General features: G+C 42.3%; 1 protein-coding gene across 11 annotated transcripts in view; it reads left to right on the forward strand.

Moving 5' to 3' along the window:
* The window catches only part of PLXNA2 (plexin A2), a 615,006-nt gene that overhangs the window by 249,198 nt on the left and 342,611 nt on the right, over positions 1 to 23,197 (forward strand). Inside the window, exon 5 of one of the 11 annotated variants that reach the window (XM_053244558.1) lies at positions 10,522 to 10,658. The exons of the other annotated variants lie outside the window; for them this stretch is intronic. Coding sequence (XP_053100533.1) covers positions 10,522 to 10,581 — 60 coding nt within the window. The 3' untranslated portion in view covers positions 10,582 to 10,658. Of the gene's footprint in view, positions 1 to 10,521; positions 10,659 to 23,197 lie in introns of those variants that run through there. 11 annotated transcript variants of the gene reach the window in all.

Consider the following 23,197-nt stretch of genomic DNA (forward strand, 5'->3'; position numbering starts at 1 on the left):
CCCAAAAAGAAACTTGCCATTTTGTTTGGCCAGAAAGGACCTCTTAAGGACTTAGCTCCATGTTGGTGGTGACCACCTGTGATCTTTTACACTTCCTCCTTCCTGAAACACGGCAACAGTGTGTATCACTGGACTTTTTATTATGAGTTTGTTGCTTTCTTAAACTGACTGAAAACCATGCATTCCAGTACTTATTTCTGTTTTGGTGTTGTTAATATCCCTTCCCCTGAAACAATGCAACAAATTATGTTCCTTACCTTGCATCATTCATTACATTGTGTGGCAATTTTTATTATGAGTTTATTTTCTTAAACTTGGAGGAATCTCTCCCCGCCCCCCCGCCCCAGCCGATGATTCTCAAAATGAAAGTTGTCTTGTCCATTTGTCCGTAGTTTCCTTTTTAATTCAGTCTATTTTCAGAGTGAAGATTCTTCTCCAGGCAGTGTAGTGTCTTTTACCCTACTGTCTCTAGAATTAAGCCTCGGCAAAGATTGTTTACAGAGCCAAACAAAGAAAGGAAACAAAATATTTTTGTATTTGGAGATGATGACATATACTCCTTACCTGCGGGATACTACAGAAAGATACTTCTTACCTGGAAGCCTCACCATGCATTTGTATATTGAAAAGGAGCACAATTGCTTTGCCATGATTATTCCATCTGTATTCTTGGGAAAGGAGGAGGAGAACCAAACTGCCCCTGTGAGATTCTACTTTTTCTCCTGAATCCCATACTCTGATGGCTAAAGCTTGGTAATGGCACTTTAGCATCCGCAAGGAGACAAATAGAGAAACCACCTGTGATGTCATAATTGCCAACTGCAGAGGTGGGGGTAAAGCCCTTTGGGGACAGTGATCCATCTTTATTTTTTTTTTTATTCTGCTGCTGCCAGAAACTGCTGGCAGAAACTGCTGCCAGTCTGTGTTGACAATACTGAGCTAGATGGACCAATGGCCTGACTCAGTATATGACAGCTTCCTACGTTCCTAAATTTTATTGAAAAGCAGTATATAAGTACAGTGGTCCCTCGACTTACGAAGCACTCGACATCCGAAGATTTCGACATACGAACGACAAAAAATACCGGAAGTCGTTGCCGGTTTAGATGCGGCTTCCTCGACCTACGAATTTTTAGATGCGGTTTCCTCGACTTACGAGTGTTTCCGGACCTCCGTAGATGCGCTTTTCGACTTACGGAAATTCCGACCTACGAACGTGCGTTCGGATCGGATTATCTTCGTAAGTCGAGGGACCACTGTAATAGTAGTAGTAGAATTGTAGTCAAACATCTGGGAATCCTGCTGGTCACACTATATGTGTCTGAGGTTCATGCAGAGCTTTAGAGGGTTACAAACTACACATGATTGTAGCACCACCTTAATGGTGATTAGGTCTGTGGTCCTTTTAAGAGTAGTTTCATGATTTCCATGCTTGCAAAAGTGGACTGGATTATCTCTGGCAGAGAAATTGGTGTTGAGACCAGTATTATTGCATATATGGAATTGCAGCAGGGGATTCTTCAGGTCAGGATTAAGTTGCACAAGCAGGGTGATGTGCTATGTCAGTATTGTTAGAAACAGCGGTGGGTGTTGCAGGCAAGCAAGACCAAGCAGTTCCATCAGCACATCTGCAGGGAGAGAATTTGCAAGGAGCCATTTTTAGCTCTATTCCAAGCATGAGCTGCCTTGCATTCTTCACAAACATCCAGATTCAATTAACATGTTTTTATGTGTATGCTTTCTAAAGAAAATACCACTCTGAATGCTGTTGCTGCTGCTGGTGTTTTCCCCTCCCCCTCCCCTTTCTTCTGTGGCCTCTGCAGAAATTAATGAGCCATGAGGATACACAATCGGGCATATTGCAGCTGGACAGTGATTAAGCAACAGGTGAGGGGTTAAAAAGAATGTAACAGCAGAACACTTATAAATGTCCAGGGACTGCCACAAGCCCACATATTGAAGGCAGGTTCATTCTGCTGCAATCGCAAACACTTGTTCTTGGAAGCAAATATTGAAATTGATTGGACTTCCTTATGAGTAAACACAGTTAGGATCAGGTTGTAAAACCATTGCAAACCCATACCTTCACATGTGCAAGAAAAAGTCTGTATGAATGTTTTCACTTATTGAGGTTTAAATCTATTTGTTTAGTTTGTAATAGGTTTGTAAAACCTCTTATTGGTTATAGTGTATATCTGATTTTTCTATCCCAAATGAATAATGAGAGAGAGGCTCAAAGGCCCACTAAAGCCTCACATCTGAAACTGCCCCAAGATTTTCTAGTCTTTTGAACAAACGAGCAACTAAACCTAATGTCCCCTCCTAACTGAGTAAAGAGGCACCTTTTTAAAGTGGTGATTCTCTTTATTTAGCAGGGAGAGAGCAACTGGCCCTACCCATTCCCAGCATAGCATCCCTCCAGTGGCCGTTGCTGGTGTCTGTCTTATGATTCTTTTTTAGATAGGGAGCCCTTTGGGGACAGGGAGCCTGTCTATCTATCTATCTATCTATCTATCTATCTATCTATCTATCTATCTATCTATCTATCTCTATGTAAACATTTTGGGAACTTTTTGTTGAAAAGCAGTATATAAATATTCATAGTATTCATATGTAGTTGCACTTTTCTGAACACCACAACCAGGAATTTTAAATTACTTGCTGGCCCTACACTGAACTGAAGTATGTTTAAATGAACAAGAACAACAACAGAATAGAACTAACAGTCTGCTTATTTGTGAGCACATGTGTGTGTTTCTGGTACTTAACTTAAATTCTCTCCATGCAGTTAACTGAAGAATTTTAAAACTAAAAAAATCTGTGAGTGTACGTAGGTTTCTGGTACAGTATATTAAATTGCAGGGGAAATGTTCCTAAAACTCCCAAATTATGGTCCTTGAATGGCTTAGGAGCTGGTTCCCTAGGGGCTATAATGAAGTCTTTCAGACTCGGAAGCCATAGAAAAGTGACCAAGCTGAAAGGCCAAACCATTTATATTAACTCCTGCTAACTAAACAAAGAGGCACCTTTTAAAAGTGCCATATCCACGGGGTGTTTTATTGACACCTGTTTACAGTACCCGCGGATACTAATGGGTTACACCCATGTACCTGCAATTCCTAGAGGACTGGAAGTGACTGCAGACGTCACTTCCGGCTGCCATTTTGTCTCTAGGAAGCCAGGAAGAGACAGGAGGAGCCACTTTGTGGCTCATTTCTAGAAGAAGAAGGAAGGAAGTTTTCCCTGCAGTTTGGGGGGTCATTCCGTCCTTTGGGGAGGCATTCCTGAGCACATGGGGAACCCACTGAGCATGCCAGAGTAAGTTCTGGCCTATTTTGGAGCTTTAAAAAAATTCCCTTCCACTCTGGAACCTAACCCCCCCATTCCCCATAGACCGAATGCCTCTTTACTTGCGGTTCCATTACTCATGGTAGTAGGTGAGGAACTGAACCCCCGCAAGTAACAAGGTTCTCCTGTATTGCATTCCATCTAAAATTTTCTTCCACTCTACAGGACAAGTATAGGTGGTATTCCAAACTGCCAATCCTAATGCGTGGGGGAAGAACATAGGCACATGTGTGGAGACCTCTACCCAGTGCACTGTCTCCTAATTTTACAGGGGTAATTCATCTGAATTTCTCCTAAACACTACATTAATATCATATTAAACTGGAAACACTACATTAATATCATATTAAACTGGACAGTTAGGAGCACCTACAATTATCCCTCACATATTTAGGGTAGTCCACAGTGTAGTCCCAAGTATTTTGATTGATTAGGAGGCATGTATAATCCAGTTCAATTTAGGTTGTCAGCTTGTTTCTAGTAGAGCGCCTCTGACAACTGTCGGCGGGGCGCAGAAAGGTGGATACCTTAGGTGAAATTTGAGTTATGAATGTTCTATAGGCAATTGTAGTCTGGAAGAGAAGGAGCAAGCACATCATTCTGCTTGACCTGTTTGCCTCAGCCTTGGCTCCTGTCTTCCCTTGACCACAATGCCCCTTGGTATTAATTGTCTCTTTTAAAGTTCAATTTCTATTACCTTTCTTGCTACCCAAGGAATTAAGCTATGTGCTTTTGCCCTTGTCCTCTTCTCTCCCTTCTTCCTCAGACACTACTGAAGAAGTGACAGGAAATAAAAGTCCTATTTGAAACATAGGAAGCTACCGTATACCAAGTCCATCTAGCTCAGTACTGTCTACGCCAGGGTTTCTTAACCTTGGCCCCCCAGATGTTGTTGGACTACAACTCCAATAATCCCCAAGCAAAAGCCATTGCAGCTGAGGATTCTGGGCATTGTAGTCCAACAACATCTGGGGGCCCAAGGTTAAGAAACCCTGATCTATGCTTTACATTTGCACTGATTGGCAGTGCCCCCCTCCAAGGTTTCAGGCAGGAGTCTTCCCCAGCCCTATCTAGAGATGCCAGGGATTGGACTGGGACTTTCTGCATACAAAACAGATGCTCTAGCACTGAGGTACAGCCCCATTCCCTAAGGGGAATATTTTATAGCAGACAGAACTCATGTGTAGTCACTCATCAAAATGCAAAGGGGACAAGTCATGCTTGCTACCACAAGGCTTTCTAAATCTCCTTAATTTATATTCAGCAATCATATGAGTGTACAGCTATTCCTATGTTTGTTTGCTTGTTTATTTATCATATTTTTATATTGCCCAATATATATATATCTAGGTGATGTACAAATTTTAATATTAAAAATCACAAGTTAAAACATGCAATACATGTTTGAATGCAGGTACAGCAGTATACTTCCTATTTATACCATAGATCTGAGGGGCCATGTTCACTTCTAAAATGAATGCAGGTACACTCATTTGCACAAACACATATTTGAATATACAGACATCTGTACACTAGTACGACATCACTTTTGAATAGGACCACAGTGCACACTAACTTTTTTATGTTGTTGTAACCTGCCCAGAGACAGATGTTCAGGGCAGCATAACATTTGATAAATAAAATAAATACATTAAATTAAATATTACATGAACCACTGCTGGTCTCAAAGATTAATATGCCAGCCTTAAACACACATCTGGGAAGCAGGTATTGGGAAGAGATGTGTTTAGAGTTAGGATATAAAAAGCCAACTGGCAAATAAAAGAACCACAAATGTATATTGTTACCATTGTTGTTTCTTTGTCCCAATAGCCATTGGTACAACCTGAGATCTGTTTTGCACATAGCCCAAGCCTAGTTCTGTTGTCTGCACCAAACATCCTGCAGTCAGGGGCGTAGCTAGAACTGAACAAGGTTGTGGGAGCAAATGGCTCTGGGCCCCTGAGGGAGGGGAGTCCCCACTGGTTGGGCAGCCTCCTTATAAAGGTAAGGTTTCCCTTATAAAGGTAAAATCTTACTGTGGCTTTTAGACACCACCACCCCCAGTAGGGATACACACACTCATTTTAGAGTTACATTCTTTGATCAGTCATTTTAATAACCTCTTTTCTGCTCAAGAGTTGCCCTTGACACTCCTTTCCATGTGAGGCCCCTTTTTATATCACTGTATTTTAATGTGGTTGCACATTGCAGGGTGGCCCTTTTTCATTGCCAGAGGGGCACAAAGAGGCTGTGACACCAGGTGGGCTCCCTGCTGCTCCCAAATGCTTTCTTTAGGAGCTGTAGGTGGTTCCCATTCCTGGGTTCACCTGTGGAAATAATTTTTGAAAGAAAGAATAAGCGAACAATAGAGCACCTGGGTGATTTCTCATGGCTGATGTGACATTTTTACACTGGTTTGATGTAGCTTAGAGATCCTTATGCAGAATATTATGAACAGAGGTGCACTCACACCTGTCACTTAGTGGGAGGTGGGAAAAAATTAATGCTGTACTCTAAAGATTCTCCTCACGTTGCAACAAGAAGGGCAAGGCAGTCAAAGCAAAAGGAAGGCTGAGCCCCTGCCTGTATAAATGATAGGCCTTCGCATTCCAAACCTGGGGAAGGCAGATGAACTCTGTATGGAAGAGGTGGGGACATTGACTCCTGAAGGTTATTTGAATGAAGGGGGTGGAGGGAAGTTGTGTGGGTGTGTTGTTGTTGTTGTTTTAAACTGCAGCTGAAGAAGAGCCATAGAAAGGGGGGTGTGTGTGTGTGTGTATATATATATGTGTGTGTGTGTGTATATATATGTGTGTGTGTGTGTGTGTGTGTGTGTGTGTGTATATATGTGTGTGTGTGTATATATATATGTGTGTGTGTGTGTGTGTGTGTGTGTGTATATATATATATATATATATATATATATATATATATATATATATATATATTCAGTTCAATGCTACTTTTATTAGCATGAAAAAGCTTTACATAAATTGCCAAGGAGAGATCCCCTCAGGCCAAACCAAGGAAGTTTTCACTGGGTCAGGCTATTAATATTTGCTATAGGGGGAGTCATTCCAAGAAGTTGTGAAAGAGAGCACATGAGGGAATAGATGGGTTTTCTGCTCATTACCCAATACAGAAGTTTGTTGTAAAATTCATTCCACTACAGCTGGAGATCTCATTGTTGTGCGGAGCGAATCTAGGCATACCAATCAAGATGTACATAGGATTCTCACTTCTTCCACAGAGGGAACTATCCCTTCACCAAATCTGCCATTGCATGTGAATTTGCAGATGTAAATTCATTTAAATGTAGGCAAATTTAAAATTGGTGCTTGCTGAACTCTAAGGCTGAACTTAGATTCTCAAAAGAATCAAAAGAGGCAGCATAGCATTGTGGTTAGAGTCTTGGACTAGAACCGGGAAGACCCGAGTTTGAATCCCCTTTCAGCCATGAAACTCACTGGGTGACTCTGGGCAGTCATGTATTTCTCAGCCTAACCTACCTCACAGGGTTGTTGTGAGGATAAATATAACCATGTATACCACTCTGAGCTGCTCGGAGGAAGAGCGGGATATAAGTATTAAAAAAAAAAGACTGCAAGACAGACATAAACTACGCAAGGAGTCTATTTTAAAACCAGCCTGATCAGTGTGAGGGAAGTGGCAAAACCCAGGTAAACATGGGTTGGGTTGGGGTGGGGGCAGAATTTGTTGTTTTTGAAATTTGAAGACAAAGTAGTTTTCAGTATTTCCCCCAGTTTTGACCTGTTTAAAGCTTCATAATTGCAAGACAATTAGGATATAATAATTATATCAGATATAAGGGCTGAAGTTCAGTCATTGAAGGTGATGGTTGTTTCTCACCATTTACAGAAAAATACTTTGATGCAGTCATCCATCATTAGTTTCTGTGAAACTTAAGAAAGGATTGTTCCTATGCCTTCACATGTCCAAATAAAGCAACATTTTTGCTGCTATTAATTCTGTTTTAAGAATTGTTGCAAATAGGTTTGTGATGTACTAATCATGTTGCCTATCTATAAATTTCAATTATCAAAGAATCTTTTTTAACAGTGAGCTTTTTCTCATGATCAGTGAGGAAGGGCTTGAGGGCGCATGGGGAGAGAGGCTTGAAAAACCTCCCTCCCTGCAGACGATTGTGGCTCTGGATCTGGGCGCGGAGATCATGCAGCCAGACGTGCAGCTGCCTCATCTGGCAGCGCAGAGGGTCAGGGACTGGGGCGCATCATCCCAGTCCTCCCATCATGTAAGTGCTCAGAGCATTATGGGGATTCTCCCAGCTATGGGCAGCTGCTCATCTGTGTTATAGCACCAGCTAAAAAAAGCCAGCGCTGCACACAAGCAAGGAAATGGAGTTAAGGGAGTGAGCGCTACTTTAACCTCCATAAGAACATAAGAACAACCCTGGTGGATCAGGCCCAAGGCCCATCTAGTCCAGCATCCTGTTTCACACAGTGGCCCACCAGATGCCGCTGGAAGCCACAGGTAGGAGTTGAGGGCATGCCCTCTCTCCTGCTGTTACTCCTCTGCAACCTCATTTAAGACTGGTGGGTGTGTAGGCAGATTTGCCACCGAAGCGCCGCTGGGGTTGGGTGCGATTCCGATGGTTCTTACGAGCAGCCAAGACAGGGCTTGGCTTCCTTAGCCCGGTTTTGGCTGATCATAAGAACAGCCTCAGTGTGTGTGAGAATGAGGGAATTGACATTTACCAGTAACAATGACAAAAGCTTCATAGGAATGCCAGCTCCAAGTCATTAATTTGAACTTGCACCTGGTGCTCTGTCACCAAGTCACAAAGCCACTTGAGTAGATGTTGATGATGGGCCTTGAGAGTCCTATTATTCTTTTGAAATGTGGGGTAAATCAGTTTTGAGCTCATATAACACTGATGGGGGTGGGAGGGGGCTTCCCCTATGAAATTGCTAAAATACTTGTGGTTCTGCATGGGAGTAGGAAGCACACAATTCTAAATAGCTAAAAATAATTGGTGAGGCTGCAAAGGAAAATAAAGGAAAAATGTGTACCCAGAATTAAGGAATAGGACAAGACAGGAATAACTCAGACAATTTACAGTGCTTCCACAGGAGATTTTGATTTCAAGTATTGTTCTTCACTAGGGCTGTCACTCAATTAGAGAAATCTTAATTATATGAGTTTTCGTCAATTTAATTGATTAAATTTGCATATGCATAAAGCAAGAGTACAGATGAAAAATAAAGCTTCCTTTATTTTTAGCCCATTAACACTGCATATAGATAGATAGATAGAGTAGATAGATACATGATAGATAGATAGATAGATAGATAGATAGATAGATAGATAGATAGATAGATAGATAGATAATGAGCCATTATTAATTAGCTTGTTAATGGGCTAACCACCATATTTTTGCATCTGCAGGCTCCTAGCTTGTACTTTTGCAGGGATCCTCCCATTCTGTGTCTTGAGCTTTTCATGGATTCCACGGCCCTCCTCTGCTGTTTGCAGTACTGCTGTTTGGTACTCAGAAGTATACTGGCACTAGACATGGAGGCTCCATTTGCATGGATGCAAATACTTTCTGGTTAATCCAGCAAATCTTTCCCACACAGCTGTTGTTGCTTACCTATCCACCCTCCTTAAAACTTGAGAAAATTTCTGCTGGATCAGCACACTGTTGCCCATTCCCTGAGATCATTCTCATGACCAACTCTACCTGGGCTAGCACAGCCCTACTTGGGTAGAGCTGGTTGTGAGAAGTGCCAGGATCAGTCCCAATCCTGGCGTTCCTCAACCAGGTAAGGCTAAATCTACCTGGATTCTAAAACCCATCCACCACACTGCCTGGTTGTGTGGATGCTTGGGCTGCCAGCAGCCTGAGCATCCATTTTGCTAGAAAGAAGAAGCGCCCGGCAGTTGGGAAATCCCCCAGTGTACCGTGCTCCTGGGGTGCATTGGGATTCAGAAGAATCCAGCCTGCTTTCCCCCCTCACCACTTCCAGTTGTGTGGGCACATGGTGCTGCAGAGCTTGGGTGAGGCCCCTGCCCTCCCTGCCCCTAGTTTGAACAACCTTCCTGTTTCCATCTGAGGATTCCTGAGCGAATAGATAAGGAGTGTTTCGACATCAACAGTTACCCTCTAAGTGTTAAGTATTATTGTTGTATCTTATCATTGACATGGTACACATGTATCCTATCAGGATAAATTGAACCCAAATGCAACAGCTGCATTGCAATATCTACCTCGATTTAGATAACCCCTTCCACAAGCTTCTTTCTTTGGCAAACACTTCTGTTTCTTGAAGATGATTTTTACCACTGTTGCACAAGAAGTGATCCAAGAGCATTGGTTCTGAGGAAGGGAGGGAACCTCTAGTTGATGGCAGTTTTTGCTTCTTCAAAGCAAGATAGCTTTAGCTGCTGGCAGCTTTTGCTTCTTCAAAGCAAGACAGCCATGACGCCTGTCCACTGTGATCAGCACCATGAGACACAAGCACATATCTCACGGCTACCACACTGCACTATACAGGCCCTTTAGAGCTGCAAGCAGATTTCCTCTCATGAGAATGTTGCATCTGGTCTGGCTTTCTTTGCTGCCTGCTGGGCCAGTGATGTGAGGAGCCACCTAGGACAAAATTGTTGGTAGGGGTACATTTTGGGTTGGGGCAGAGGATTGGGGCCTTTTAAAAAATAGAGACAGATATTTAATCAGTTTGGTTAATTGACAAACACTGCAGCCTACTTTCCACAGATTTCTGAAAATATGTACAGTACTATACATTTTGTAGATTTAATGCTAATCTGAGGGATGTACGTACTTTGGACAATTTGAAGTCAGTATATTCTAGGACAATTATAGTTAAACTTTATTGTCTTGTGGACCACTGCTCTGGTTTGTTTATTATTTGATCATCACCGCATATTTGTTTGTTTTTAAATATTTATATACCGCCCAAAATGCAAGTCTCTTACTTTATGACCTTGAAAGACCTTAAGTCAAACTCAGTTCCCCTGTACTCTGGTGTAAGTCTTTTGCCTTTTTGGGATGAAGGGAAATGATAATTTGCTATTTAGTGGGTAGGTACTACTAGATTTGTACACATTCCATGGAGTTTTAATGCTGTGTTTGAAGAATGCCTTTGTTTTCCCTCTTTTTTATTGTAGTCTCGTGGACCATCTGAAAGCACACCATGGACCACCAGTGATCCGTGGATCACAGTTTAAGGAACACTACTAAAACATCATTTAGGATTATAGTTGAGGATCTATGGATACATGTAGAAGGTTAAATTAAATAAATGTATTAGTAGTAATTGAAGTCCAAATCTTGATTTGTTCAGTGCGACAATATAAATTAATCTCTTCTTTCAGTGCCTCTACTTCCTACTTCTTCCACAACATGGCTTCCAGCCATGTTTGGAGAAATTATGGTGATATATTCTGTGCATATGTGTGCAAGGGGTGTGCCACAGACTTTCCTTTTGCCTCTTCCAAGCAGTGTTCTCTCTCATTGTTTTTATCTGTGTACAGAATGAATTTTGTTCTGGGCAGCAGAATCAAGGCAGTGTGTGCACACATGCATTCATAGAGGGGCCTCCTTGATTCAGCCTGAGCGGAATCTAAAATTAACTTAGTGGACTTCAAAAAATGTGTGAGCGCGTGCACATGTGTATGCCTTAGAGCAGGGATCCTCAACGTTGGGCCCCCAGATATTCTTGGACTTCAACTCCCATAATCCCCAGCCAAAGACCACTGGGCCTGGGGATTATGGGAGTTGAAGTACAAGAACATCTGGGGGCCCTTCGTTGAGGATCCCTGCCTTAGAGGGAACACTGATTCCAAGGCTGTGCAGAGTCACATCAGAAGATGGGAATCGGCTAAAATTTAGAACAGATGATTTGTCTTGTTTACCGAAGGTCTACCCAGTCCAGAAGTCTCCCAAATTGCCTAATAAGACAAAACTTCCCTTGAAGGCAGGGGAGTATATAAAAAAATACTAGGAGGCTCTGCACACAAGAAGTGTAGAGAGCCTAACCAGCCTCTGCGGGGAGAGCAGACTTAGCCCACTCTCCCCGCAGACAAGCAGGGAGCTCGCCCTGGGTGGCAGGAACAGCCGCCCACACGACTACTGGTTCTGTCACGCAGCCAGTAGGGGTGGTGGGGATTGGGGGCCACCCAGCCCCTGGAAGTTGCAGAACTTCTGGGGAGACTCCCAAGGCCAGGAGGCTTGTTGGAGCCGCCTGGTTGGAGGTCTCCTTGTGAGTTGCCACGGCGCGGAGCCACAATTGCCAAAACGGGGTTAGCGGAGCACTCACTCCACTAACCTAGTTTAAGGGGAGGGGTCCTTTGAGAGGTTTGCTGCTGGGGCCGTGCAGCACCTATTGCAGCACAAGACCTCCGCAAAGTGGGCTGGCTCCCTTAGCCCGCTTTTGGGAGGTCTTGAGAATAGCTTCTAGGATTTATTTTTTTAAAGCTCTATGAGGTAATGCTATTATAAATTCACTCATGTTCCACCTGAATCCAGGTATTTTTACCTTTTATCAGACACTTTCTCATTGATATAGTTTATTTCCCCTTTGCACCAGAAAACAAATTTTGAGAATTAGCAGGTCGTAAAGCTATACAATATTTTAAAAGCTGCATGTAATAGAGAAGGTAAAAATGTTGTTGTCATCCTTCCTGTGTTGTGGTAGCCTAGCCCATTTCTATTCCCACTCTCTTCCCAGACATTTATAATCATCCTCCTCCTCAAAAATGAATATGCCTCTCCTGGCCCTCCCCTAACTCCTCCCATAGCAATTGCAAGAATAGCAAGAATCCTGGTTGCTCCTGTTGTCTCTAGAAACATACATAAGGAAGTGTATACTCAACAGAAAAGTTAAGTTTGCCAGTCTGCTTACTAATGAGGCCTGGTGAAGCAAGCACCTCAGCTAGTGGATTGGTACAGGTGGCCACAGTAGCAAATGGGTGTTGGTAGCAGCAGCAGCTGCTGCAGTGATGCCTCTAGTACCGCAACACTCTTCCTTCTCCCAAGTCTTGCTCATCCCACTCCACTCCCTGCAATGCAGAGGATGGGGAATGGAGCAGGAAGAAGTGTGAGGTCACATGCTCCCTTCTACTCTATGTCCTTCTGCCTGCCTTTTCAAAAGGCAGGGATATAGAAAGAGCAGGAGGAAGGAAGAGCAGCAGCAGCTGCCACTGTCAAGTAAGTTTTTGTATAGACACAAAAGCGTTCGTGGGGCCAGAGATCAGACAGGAGCTCACATCCTTGGTTTCTACGGCCCATTTGACTCACGAGTATACCCCTGAGGTTCCGGCCACCCATGACATGGGTCGAAAGCATCAAGGACAAGCCTCCATCAAAGATGGCAAACCAACATTTACCCAAGTCAATATGACTGCTCTGTACTGCCATCATCAAGGTTACCTGGAAATAAAGCTGTCTTTATGTGTTTCTGTTTTTGCGTGCTCTCTCTCTCTCCTCCCTTTTCTCCTTTGCTAGTTGTGAAATAATTGCCTATCAAATGTTCCTATGTCAGGAGCTGCAGAGGCATAGGAGTCTCTAGAAATAAATTGCCATGAAACTCTGTGCCCTATAACCCTGAGATGTGTAAATCCTATGAAAACAGCTTTGTGTTTGAGCTGGATTTTCTGGCTGCTGAGTCAGGTGGTGGGGGTGAAGTAAGGAGTAAATGCTAGATGCCCAGTTGATTTACAAGGGGTTAGGATTAGATTGAGGGCTAAGAAAAGTAAAGAAGGGCCATCAATCCTGGAGTAGAGAGGCCATAAATGTTGCTGGTGTCTTGAAAAGAACCGAGAAAACCTACCAGAAATGCAAAAGATTGGAAAAGGCTGGGGTAATAAAATGGTGAGACGGGGTGGCGGGGAGGACAGAAACTGCTCAAAATGTGAACTTTATCTGCTTTTCCGGATGGTTTTCTGGACATGCTCTTGAATATTTGCTTCAGTGAAACATAGGGACCTGCTCTTGCTAGATTAATCCAACATATTATACATAATATTTGCACCTCTTTCTTGTGAAATATTGCCTCTTATGATCATGCTGAGCAAGTGGGTAATACGTGAGGATGGGATTGATGGCATTTGGAACAGGTTGTTTGAGTCAGAGTTTGAATATGTGTTTAGCTACTGAAGGCTGGAGCTCTATGAAATCTAAGGTTTAATGGGATTCAAGACATATTTTTAGAAACTGAAATATCTTTATTCTATTTCCAAACTTGCCAAATTGTGTGGAGTTAAGGCACTTACTGATCTTGTATAGGCAGTTCAGAGCTTCAATAAAGCTGCAAATTCTGTCGAGGGTGGGGAACCCAAAAGGTCAAAACCTGCATTTGTACTGTACTATTTACCTGAATCTAAGACTAGTTTTTTTTTTAAAAAAAAAACATTCTTTCATTTTAGAAATCAGGGGGTCATCTTAAATTCAGAGTCCTCTTCCTTTTGGGTAAATAAGGCTATATATATACCATTTGGGGTAAATAAGGGTATAACATATATTTTTAAAGGGTCTCATCTTAAATTCAGAGTTGTCTTGTATTCAGATACATATGGTAGTCCAAATGTCTGTTCTTGGGGACAATGGTACAGTTCATTAAAATAAGCACTTCTAGGTTTTGAGCATGCCCAGTTGGACCAGACCTGGAGAGTTTAGAATTGACAGTAGTATCTGAGCTTCCATCTGAAACTTTGTTTACAGGTGAGTAGTACCTGATCTGGGATGTCAAAAGAGAGAAAAGTTATGCAAGTTGGCTCCCAGCTGGTATCCATTGGAAAGGGAACTCTGGGTTGTTGAGGATCTAAGGAAGGAGAAAAGCATTCTGCATGGTCCGTTACCAAAAACTGATCTTGCAAACTAGAAGGAGCTGGAAGAGAGACCATAGGCAGGACAGAAGCTAAATTGTTAAGCAGTTATGTGGATGCTGAGGGGTGAGAAGTGGACATTTGAGACTTTTACAGGGGGCAAAAGTAATAAGATTAAAAATAATGTTTAAGGTGACTCTTACTACAATTAGATTTGAGTATTTCCCTCTTCTTTCCCACCTCTGTTTCCGTCATGTACAAATTAATTACCCAGATCAATCTTTTGTAGATGTGGTTGACTGAGGATTCTCTGATGCAAATCTTCCACCTTTTCTCAGCTGCCTAGGAAAATGAAACGGGGTGGAGGATAATGAAATTAAAATGCAGAAAAAGGGGGGAAACCTCACAGTTGAAGACTGGGGGCTTCTGCATCTAGAGATCATTTTTCTTTCCCTGAAATGCTACAGTAAAGGAGACACTGGGTGAGTTCAGACAACCAAATAAAGCATGATTTATTTGGTTGTGAACACTACCTGAGCTTTTGTGATCCCTCCTCCCCTTACCTCCTCCGCTCGCATCCCTTGACATCATCGTGTGCTTAAATGACAGCTTTGTGGCTCATGAAAACTCAGAGCTGTGCTTTAACTGTGGTTTATGAATCACAATTAAACCAGCACTCAAGCCCTTATCAGTGTAGTTTGTAAAACACAATTAAAGCACAACTCCAGCTACAGATATGTCACAGAGCTGTGGTTTAAATAATCTATGCTTTGGATGCTTTGTCTCAGTGACAGAAATGAAGACGCACAGGGAGGGGGACATTTGGGCATGAGGTATGGATGTTTTTGTTCATCTGAACCTATCCCACATGTCCTGGCTGGTAGATGTTTTCCTGACTCATCTTCTGCACACAATTGTTCTTTCCCAGCTTGCTCTGCCATTTGTGCAAGCCATGTGTATGTACTGGCCCATCAAAACTACCTGGTTTGTGTGCAACTCTAGAATATTGCAGATACACATAATTAACAGGAGTCAGTCTTGGAGATGGTTCCTGTTATAATTGTGGCATGATGTCCTGGAGGAAAGGCACCTGTTTTTCCACATAACATTTCCTTTGCTTCCCGTTCTACCTGGCAGTGCCAGACAGGGAAATTCCTTTGGAATGGAACTTGACTGTGCTACTCAGGATGATGCTTTCACTCATCCTTGCAAAGTGAGTCAAAGTAATCTCCACAGAATACCAAACGGAGGCCAAGAAATAGCTCAGTTAGAAATTGCTTCCCTCTATCAGGTCTTTTAGAGCAAGTCAAGAGTCTGTTGGGATTGGGGAGAGAGGCCAGAGTACCATGTAATCATTCCTGGTTGTAGAAAGGACCCAGTTTAGGACTCATAAAAGCTGCTGAGTTCCTTTAGAAAACTCTATATATGTTGCATTATGGACTAAAGCACAAGCAAGATGGAATCCTGCAGGAACCTCAGAGAACATATCTCATGGACAGGGCATCATCATCTGCTGCCTGTAAGCAAACCAACTCAAAAGTAGCCATAACAGCTATTGAGTCCTGCCTTCTATGCCACAAACACCTAATGATTAAGTATATTGAGGAACACTAAAAAATTAATATTTGCCAAGATATAATTTCCACTGTCAGTTTCTAGATGGATCATGGCTACATACTCCTGTTGTTATATCAAGGATGAAAACTGGACTGGTGTGATTGCTTGTTGAGATAATTCCTGGGTTGAGGGAAGGGAGAGACCCTAGAATGCTCTCCTGTGGGTATCCACTCCTCAGTCTCCATCACAGTTTTTAGAAAGCATGTAAAATCGTGCCTTTTTACCCAGGCTTTTATATGATTGTCTCCGCTGCTGCTTCTTGTATCTTGTACTGTTTTTTATGCTTGTGTTTTAATTTAGCTTTTTTAAAAACATCAGATTTGTTTTTATATTTTTTAGCTCATTATTTTAATGTGTCTTTTTTATAATCTTGTTTTTAAATTTTATTGTGAGCCACCTTGGGATTTTCTTAATGAAAGGCAGGGCATAAATTTAACAATAAACAATAAATAAAATAAGTGGCAAAGAAAGATGCTTGTGTTGGCACATTACTGCAATTTCCATTCTCATGATGGCATTTGGTTTTAGATTAGACATCCTTTTTTCCTGTAATCATTTAGAAGTAGTGGAGAAATCTACCGAAAAATTAGTCTAAGGTCATTTAAGAAAATCAACCCGACAAGCAGGATGTGTTAATTACATTTAATTGATCTTTAAAAAATAGTATAATCAGGTAGGATAACATACTGTCTCCTTTTTCCCCTCCACTAGGAGACAATTTGTCAGATTTTTAGAGCACTACTCGCTGAAGCACTTGTCCTTGTCTAGGTCAGTTTTAGGGCATTTCTGAATTGTTGCTCCATTTGCAAAAAACTTGCCGGTGGGCAGTCTTGTCTATTCATAGAGGCTGTTCTGAGAAGTAAAGTTCTAATGCAAGATAACTGTGTTTCTGTGTCTTTGTGTAAGAGGAGCTTTCCTCTTTTTAAATGGGCAAAACGAAACATGAATTTATTTCCAGAAAAAATTATTGTGAGTGCCTTTTCTCTAAGTGAGTTGAGTTGTTGAGAAGTACGGCTTTTAAAACAGCATGTAAATATTTCTTGTTTTCAATATTGGCCAGGGCTGCTTCACAGTACTTTTAAAGTGCTTCTGGGCAGGAGCATAGCACTCTTTTCCATTGTTTCCAGTGGAGAGGAGTGCTGCACTGCTGCCTGGAAACAGTTTAGCTCTATCACTACACTGGAAGGGATGCCTTTTAAGTTGTGCAGCAGCCCTAGAAGGCCTCTACCGCCAACAGAGGGCTGCCTATCATGTCAGCGACTGTTCGGAATCATTCAGGGGTTTTGTTTCTGTTTTTTTGCTAATCCGTCCACACTTCTGTATTTGTATCCTAAAGGTTTCCGTCATGAATTTGCCTTCATTTTAGTGTTTGTTTTCATTTTAAAAATCATGTTCTTGTTTAAGTTTTTAATTGGAAACCACACCTCTGAGACATTTCTAGCCTTGTTGCGAGAAAAGCATAGTTTGTACCAAATACCTGTGTGCAAAAACTGTGGAAATGTCAGCTGTTTTTAGTGATGGAGAATGTTTTGAAACCATGATTGAGAAGTTGTACACTACTATCAACTGAGGTCATGCTTTTAGCGTTGGAGGAGAATACTTTAAAACAATGACTGGTTTTAAATTGGGTCTATCCAATGGTGGTACTTTGGTCACAATCTCTTTTTATCTGGCAAAATCGAGAACAAGGCATCTTAATTCTTATGACTATCACTCCTATATTTAAGAGCCAAATTAGACAGTTTGGCTGCTAAAGTTTGGCATCAGTTCCATGTTTTGAATTCAGAAAACCAGATTTGCCTGGTAAGGCAGTGATTGAGATAGCATCATCAGAGACTCAATTTGTAACTTAGCTTCCACTTACTGTCCTACTGCAAAGCTGGTGAAATGGTTTGGTCTTGGGTGCAGTAAATGTGAGCCAAATTCCTACCTGGGTGCCTGTGTGATAATCATATCTCCATTTCAATGCAAATTGCATTCATATGGGTCCACACTTTCGTGTATCCTGTGCCAATGTGGTTGTGACACACAGGTAAGCTGTGATGGGTTAGAGATCCCCTGAGGAATGAAAATGTTATTTTTAAAAAGATCTCTGACACATTTCCTGGATTTAAGGTTTGCATCTCAAATGGTTTATGTTCTTGCAAGTAGAATTCATATAGTACATGTATATATGTGAGAATAGCTGTGTCTGTTCTTATCTCAAAACAGACACATCTGGAAGCAATGCAGAGATTCGGATCTAGATGTGTGTATAGACAGGTAAAAACTGACACTGATACAGGCATTCTCACATTACAAAATACACGTGCTTTCATGCACATGTGAAGACCAGAATGTATGAAAACGCATGGTGACAAACAGCTGCTAGTTTGCTCAATGATAAACAGGTCCATGTCTGACTGACACTTGCCTGCTCTAAGAATAAGAATAACAAGGTAGGAAATGATATTCTCAAGTCTGGTAATTACTTAAAGGACAAAACTGAAATGTCCCATTGTCCAATTCAAAAAGTGCTCAACTATGAAATTTAAAAGCAAACCTCAGACTCCTTGTTCTCTCTCTATCAGGACTTCCTTCCCAATGCCTTTTCAGAGCTGCCATAGCTGTTAGAGGTTTTTCAGTAAATGAGTTTGGCGGCTAGTCAGCCGGTGAGGAAGGGGAATTGTTCACGCTGGGCGCTAACAGAAAAGAAACATAACTCACAATATGGAGAAGGGAGCTTTGAAATTGCACAAATTATTCCATTTTATATTTTAATTAGTTTGAATTAGCAATGGGAATAGATGCATAAAATGATCCAGTGAAGGATGAAATGGGAAAAGGGATACGGTATAGTGTATCACTTCATTATTATGAAGTTTGCAGGGAGTGCATGTAAGAGAGACATAGTCCCTACTGGCTGATGAGACTCCCATCAAGCTGATTCATGAAGATTCCACAGGGACGCATGAGAAGTTGTCCTATGCAGGATTGCCTGTGGGTACATAAAAGGCAAAAGATCACCTGTGACTCAGAGGTTTTTTCTTTCTTTATTGTGAGAAGGAAATTTCCCAAACATAGTCCTTTGCGATCTGGCCAATTGCCATGTGTGGGTTTATCTCTTGCTGGGGTTGTGCTTCCCTTGAGAGAGACAGTTCATGATCTGAGGGTCCTTCTGGACTCGCGGCTCCTGCTTGAACAGCAGGTGGAGGCTGTGGCCAGGGGTGCTTTTGCCCAGCTTCAGCTGGTTCGCCAGTTACTGCCTTTTCTTGACCGGCAGGCCCTGGCAGCAGGAACTCGTACCTTTGTTATCTCTTGCTTGGATTACTGAAACGCACTCTACCTAGGGTTGCCTTTGAAAACAATTCGGGAGCTTTAACTAGTCCAGAATGAAGCATGGGTGGCCATAGATTTGATAGTGTCACATCTCTTTTATGCTCTCTGTACTGGTTGCCTGTTTGCTTCCAGGTCCAATTCAAAGTGCTGATTCTCACCTACAAAACCTTTATAGCCTTAGAACCTGAATATCTCTGGGATCACCTCTCTCGGCCGGGTGTATCCCATCCTGTGTGGTCTCCTCAGCTGGCTCTCCTTAGTGTCCTGTGCCCTGGTGTAGTGTGTGGTGCCTTCTCTGTGGCCACCCCTCTTCTTTGGAACACTCTTCCCCACCAGATTCATTCAGCCCCCTCCCTAGCTGCTTTTAAGGCCTTTCTTAAGACCTACATGTTTTGCCAGATGTTTGCCATTTAATTTAATTTAATTTTTAAAATTGGTATTGGTGTTGTTGTTGTCCACTGCCTAGCGTCTTTAGAAGAGGAGGTATATAAGAAAATTTTAATTAATTAATAAAATAATAAATAGTCCTTAATCTATGTTGATATTGAGGCTATTCTCACGATCGCCCAAAAGTGGGCTTGGGGAGCTTAGCCCGCTTTGGGGCGATCATGTGCTGCAACAGGAACCATGCAGCTCCCAGCAGCAAACCTTGCTAAGTACCCCTCCCCTTAGACAAGTTTAACGGAGTGAGCACTCCGTTAACCTCATCTTTTTGCTTGTGTGTTGCCGCGGTGTGCGGTGACACACAAGTAGACCCCTGACACTCGGGGTCTCTCCAGGATGCCTCATGCGCTTGCATGGGTCATCCTGCAACTTCTGGGAGCCATGTGGCCCCTGATCCCCGCAGCCCCCGCTGTCTCCGTGATGGAGCCGGCAGTTGTGTGGGCGGCCAATCCGGCCGCCCAGGGCTGTCTTTTGATCGTTTGCGGGGAGATCAGGCTAATCCCGCTCTCCCTGCAAACCTGCTCACGGCTCTTCTCCCTGATTGTGTGAAGAGCCTCATTATTTTTTACTGCTTTGCAACAAAAAAGTTATTTTGTCATACAAGAAAGGCTGTGTCTGCTCTTGTTTCAATACATCAATACAGACAACTGGAAGCAAATGCAGAGATTGGGTTCTAGCTCTGTGAACAGGTTGGAAGAAACTGACACTAGTACAGGTATTCTCACATCAGATAATATACATGCTTTCATGCACAAATGAAGACAGAGTGGTTTATATAGGAAAAAGAAAAAGATTATTCCCTGGTCTCAAAAGGGCTCATATTCCAAAAAGTAATAAAAGGTAGACACCTGTTGTTTCAGTTTGGATTATGAGCCCTTTTATTTATTAATTTTATTTACTTATTTATTTTTTACATTTATATCCTGCTCTTCTTCCGAGGAGCTCAGAGCAGTGTACGTGGTTATTTTTAGCCTCACAACAACCCTGTGAGGTAGGTTAGGCTGAGAGATATATATGACTGGCCCAGAGTCAGTCAGTGAGTTTCATGGTTGAATGGGGATTCAAACTCAGGTCTTCCCAGTCCTAGTCCAACACTCTAACCCCTACACTATGCTGGCTCCTACTAGGACAGGGACAGTCCAGCAGCTGCACTGAAAAGTTGCTATCCCAGGGTTGGATAGAGACAGTTCATTTCCGCCTCCTAAATATATAATAAGAGAATCACCACTTTAGAAGGTGCCTCTTTGCCCAGTTAGCAGGGGATACGTTACTCATGGTTTCCCAAGTAACCTGTCACATGAGGTTTTCAGAGAATAACATTCACATGTCATGGTAGAACACTAGCATTCAGTGGAGGAATTATGAGAGGACAGCAAGAGCATAAGGAAAAGTATGCCCCAAGTACCTTTTTTGCAACAAGAAAATGTTTGAACCTTTAGACATTTCTCTCACTTTATGGTAAGCAGTATTCAATATTGAAAGTAGTATTCAATTTGTTCATCAAATTGTATATGGATTTTCCATATTAATTTTCCATCAGTATTGTCATATAGGTCAGACCATTGGTCCATCTAGCTCAGTGTTGTCTACACTGACTGGCAGTGGCTCTCCAAGGTTTCAGGCAGGAGTCTTTCCCAGCCCTACTTGGAAAAAGCTGGGGCCTTCTGCATGCAAAGCAGCTCTATGACTGAGATATGACCCCATCCCTATGCCTTACATATTTGTAAGGCAGTAAAGTCCTCTTGTTTTAATGTTGCAAAAGGATTGAAAAGTGTGGGTGCTGAGTGATTTCGCCAAGGGTGAGAGGCAGAGGAAAGTACTGTACTGTGTCTGCAAGGGTCAACTTCCTTTCTATCAAGCCATCCTTCTTTTCCGGAAGTCTTCTGAGTTGAGAGTGTTAAGCTTTCTATTGATGCTACAGAACCTTTGCAGCTAAAGACTCGCTTTGCAGGCTAGCTCTATGTGAAATCCAAAGGGGGAAATATAGTTTGCTTATGTAAAGAGTCACTCTAGTCTCTTCCCCACAGAGCCCCCAACATTCTTCAGGAGCCACTTGATAACTTTGGCATCTCCTGGCGACGCTGCTGAGGAAAAGCAGCTCCATTAATAATCTTCTATTTATTTTAGCTATCCAGGAATGTGCCAGGCAGACTAAACATTCTGGCTTCCCCTCTCTACCTCAAAGCACATGGGAGTAAGGAAGTGAGGAGGGCAGGATGCCAGCATCAACAGTACCCACTGCTAAGCCTGCAGCTTTAAATCTGCCAAGTTTGCTAGTGTCCCTGCTGAGAAGGAATGTAGTGTTCACCAGCCCTTGTGTAGTGATTGTCTGATAGGATGTGAATAGTAGCACCGTGAGAATCTCTCTGGGACTTGGGCACACATTGCTAGATTTCAGATAAATCAGATAAAGGGGGATGGCGAATAAACAGTGCACAATTTGCCCCTAATCACCTGGGTTTTGAACTTCATTTTCTCTATTTCTGATGTGAGGGTAGCAGTTCACTACTTTACCTTCACGAATCACAATATGCTTGTGAACACATCCATTTCTCTGGAATGCTTTGTATGTGTTCAGAGTATGCTTCCAGAAATCAAAGAACATTTTTAAAATGCATTTATTTGTGTTACATATTTATATACGGCCCTATATAAAGTCTCAGGGCAGTTTACAATTAAACTCAGCAATTAAAACCTAAAATTCATATAAAACAGATTACATGATATGATAAAACAAAGCCTGATAAAACCGTTGTGTTTTCAAAAGTCAGTTTAAAACAACCAGAGATGGGGAGATTCTGATTTCATTTGGGAGTGTGCTCCAGAGCCTCAGGGCAACTCTAGAGAAGGCCCAGTTTTGGGCCGCCACCAAGCAACGTGGAATATAAATATATAATTAGGCTAGCCTCACAAGCGTGCAAAACTGGGCTCCCTTAGCCCGGTTTTGCACGTTCGTGAGAACCACCGGGCTTGAGGGCGAGCCTGGTGGCTCCATGCTGGCAAGCCTGCCTAAATAGCCTGCCTAAATAGCCAGCCTCTTAAATGAGGTTAAGGGAGTGAGTGCTCCCTTACCCTCACTTTTTTGATCGTGTGTCAGCCCCGGCTGCTTGCACAAGACCAGCTCTCCTCTCCATTTGATTTTATAGCCATTTGGGGCTATAAAATCAGCAGTTCATATTGAGCCCATAAATATCCTAGGAGCCCATCAGCAGTCATAAGAAGGGAGTCTCATGCTCTCAATAACTACCTTCTGTCCAGAATCAAACTGCAGCATTCTGGATTAGCTCTACAAAGATAAAAACAGTTGCAGCAGAGATTGCCCTATTAAGTGCCTGGGCAATTAACTATTAAGTGCCTGGGCAAACAAGCTGTGCTTCGATTAGTGTAGAAAATATAGTAATAATAGTGCTATTTGAACTTGGTCCACAACCACGGTGCTTCTACTGGAAAGACTCTTTCTCAGGAATAGTCACTACCTGTCTTATCTCCAAAGGCAGGAGTACCTAAGGGAGGCTTCAGAAGAAAATGGTGAGTAAGTTCAAATGGTGAGAAGTCATCTGTTTGGATTCCCAGATTGTCTAGGAGTTTGAAGGTCCAAACCAGAACTTTGAATTGTGCCTGGAAGCAAACTGAAAACCAT

The sequence above is a fragment of the Hemicordylus capensis genome, chromosome 4 (genome assembly GCF_027244095.1).
Source record: "Hemicordylus capensis ecotype Gifberg chromosome 4, rHemCap1.1.pri, whole genome shotgun sequence".
Classification (NCBI taxonomy): Eukaryota; Metazoa; Chordata; class Lepidosauria; order Squamata; family Cordylidae; genus Hemicordylus; species Hemicordylus capensis.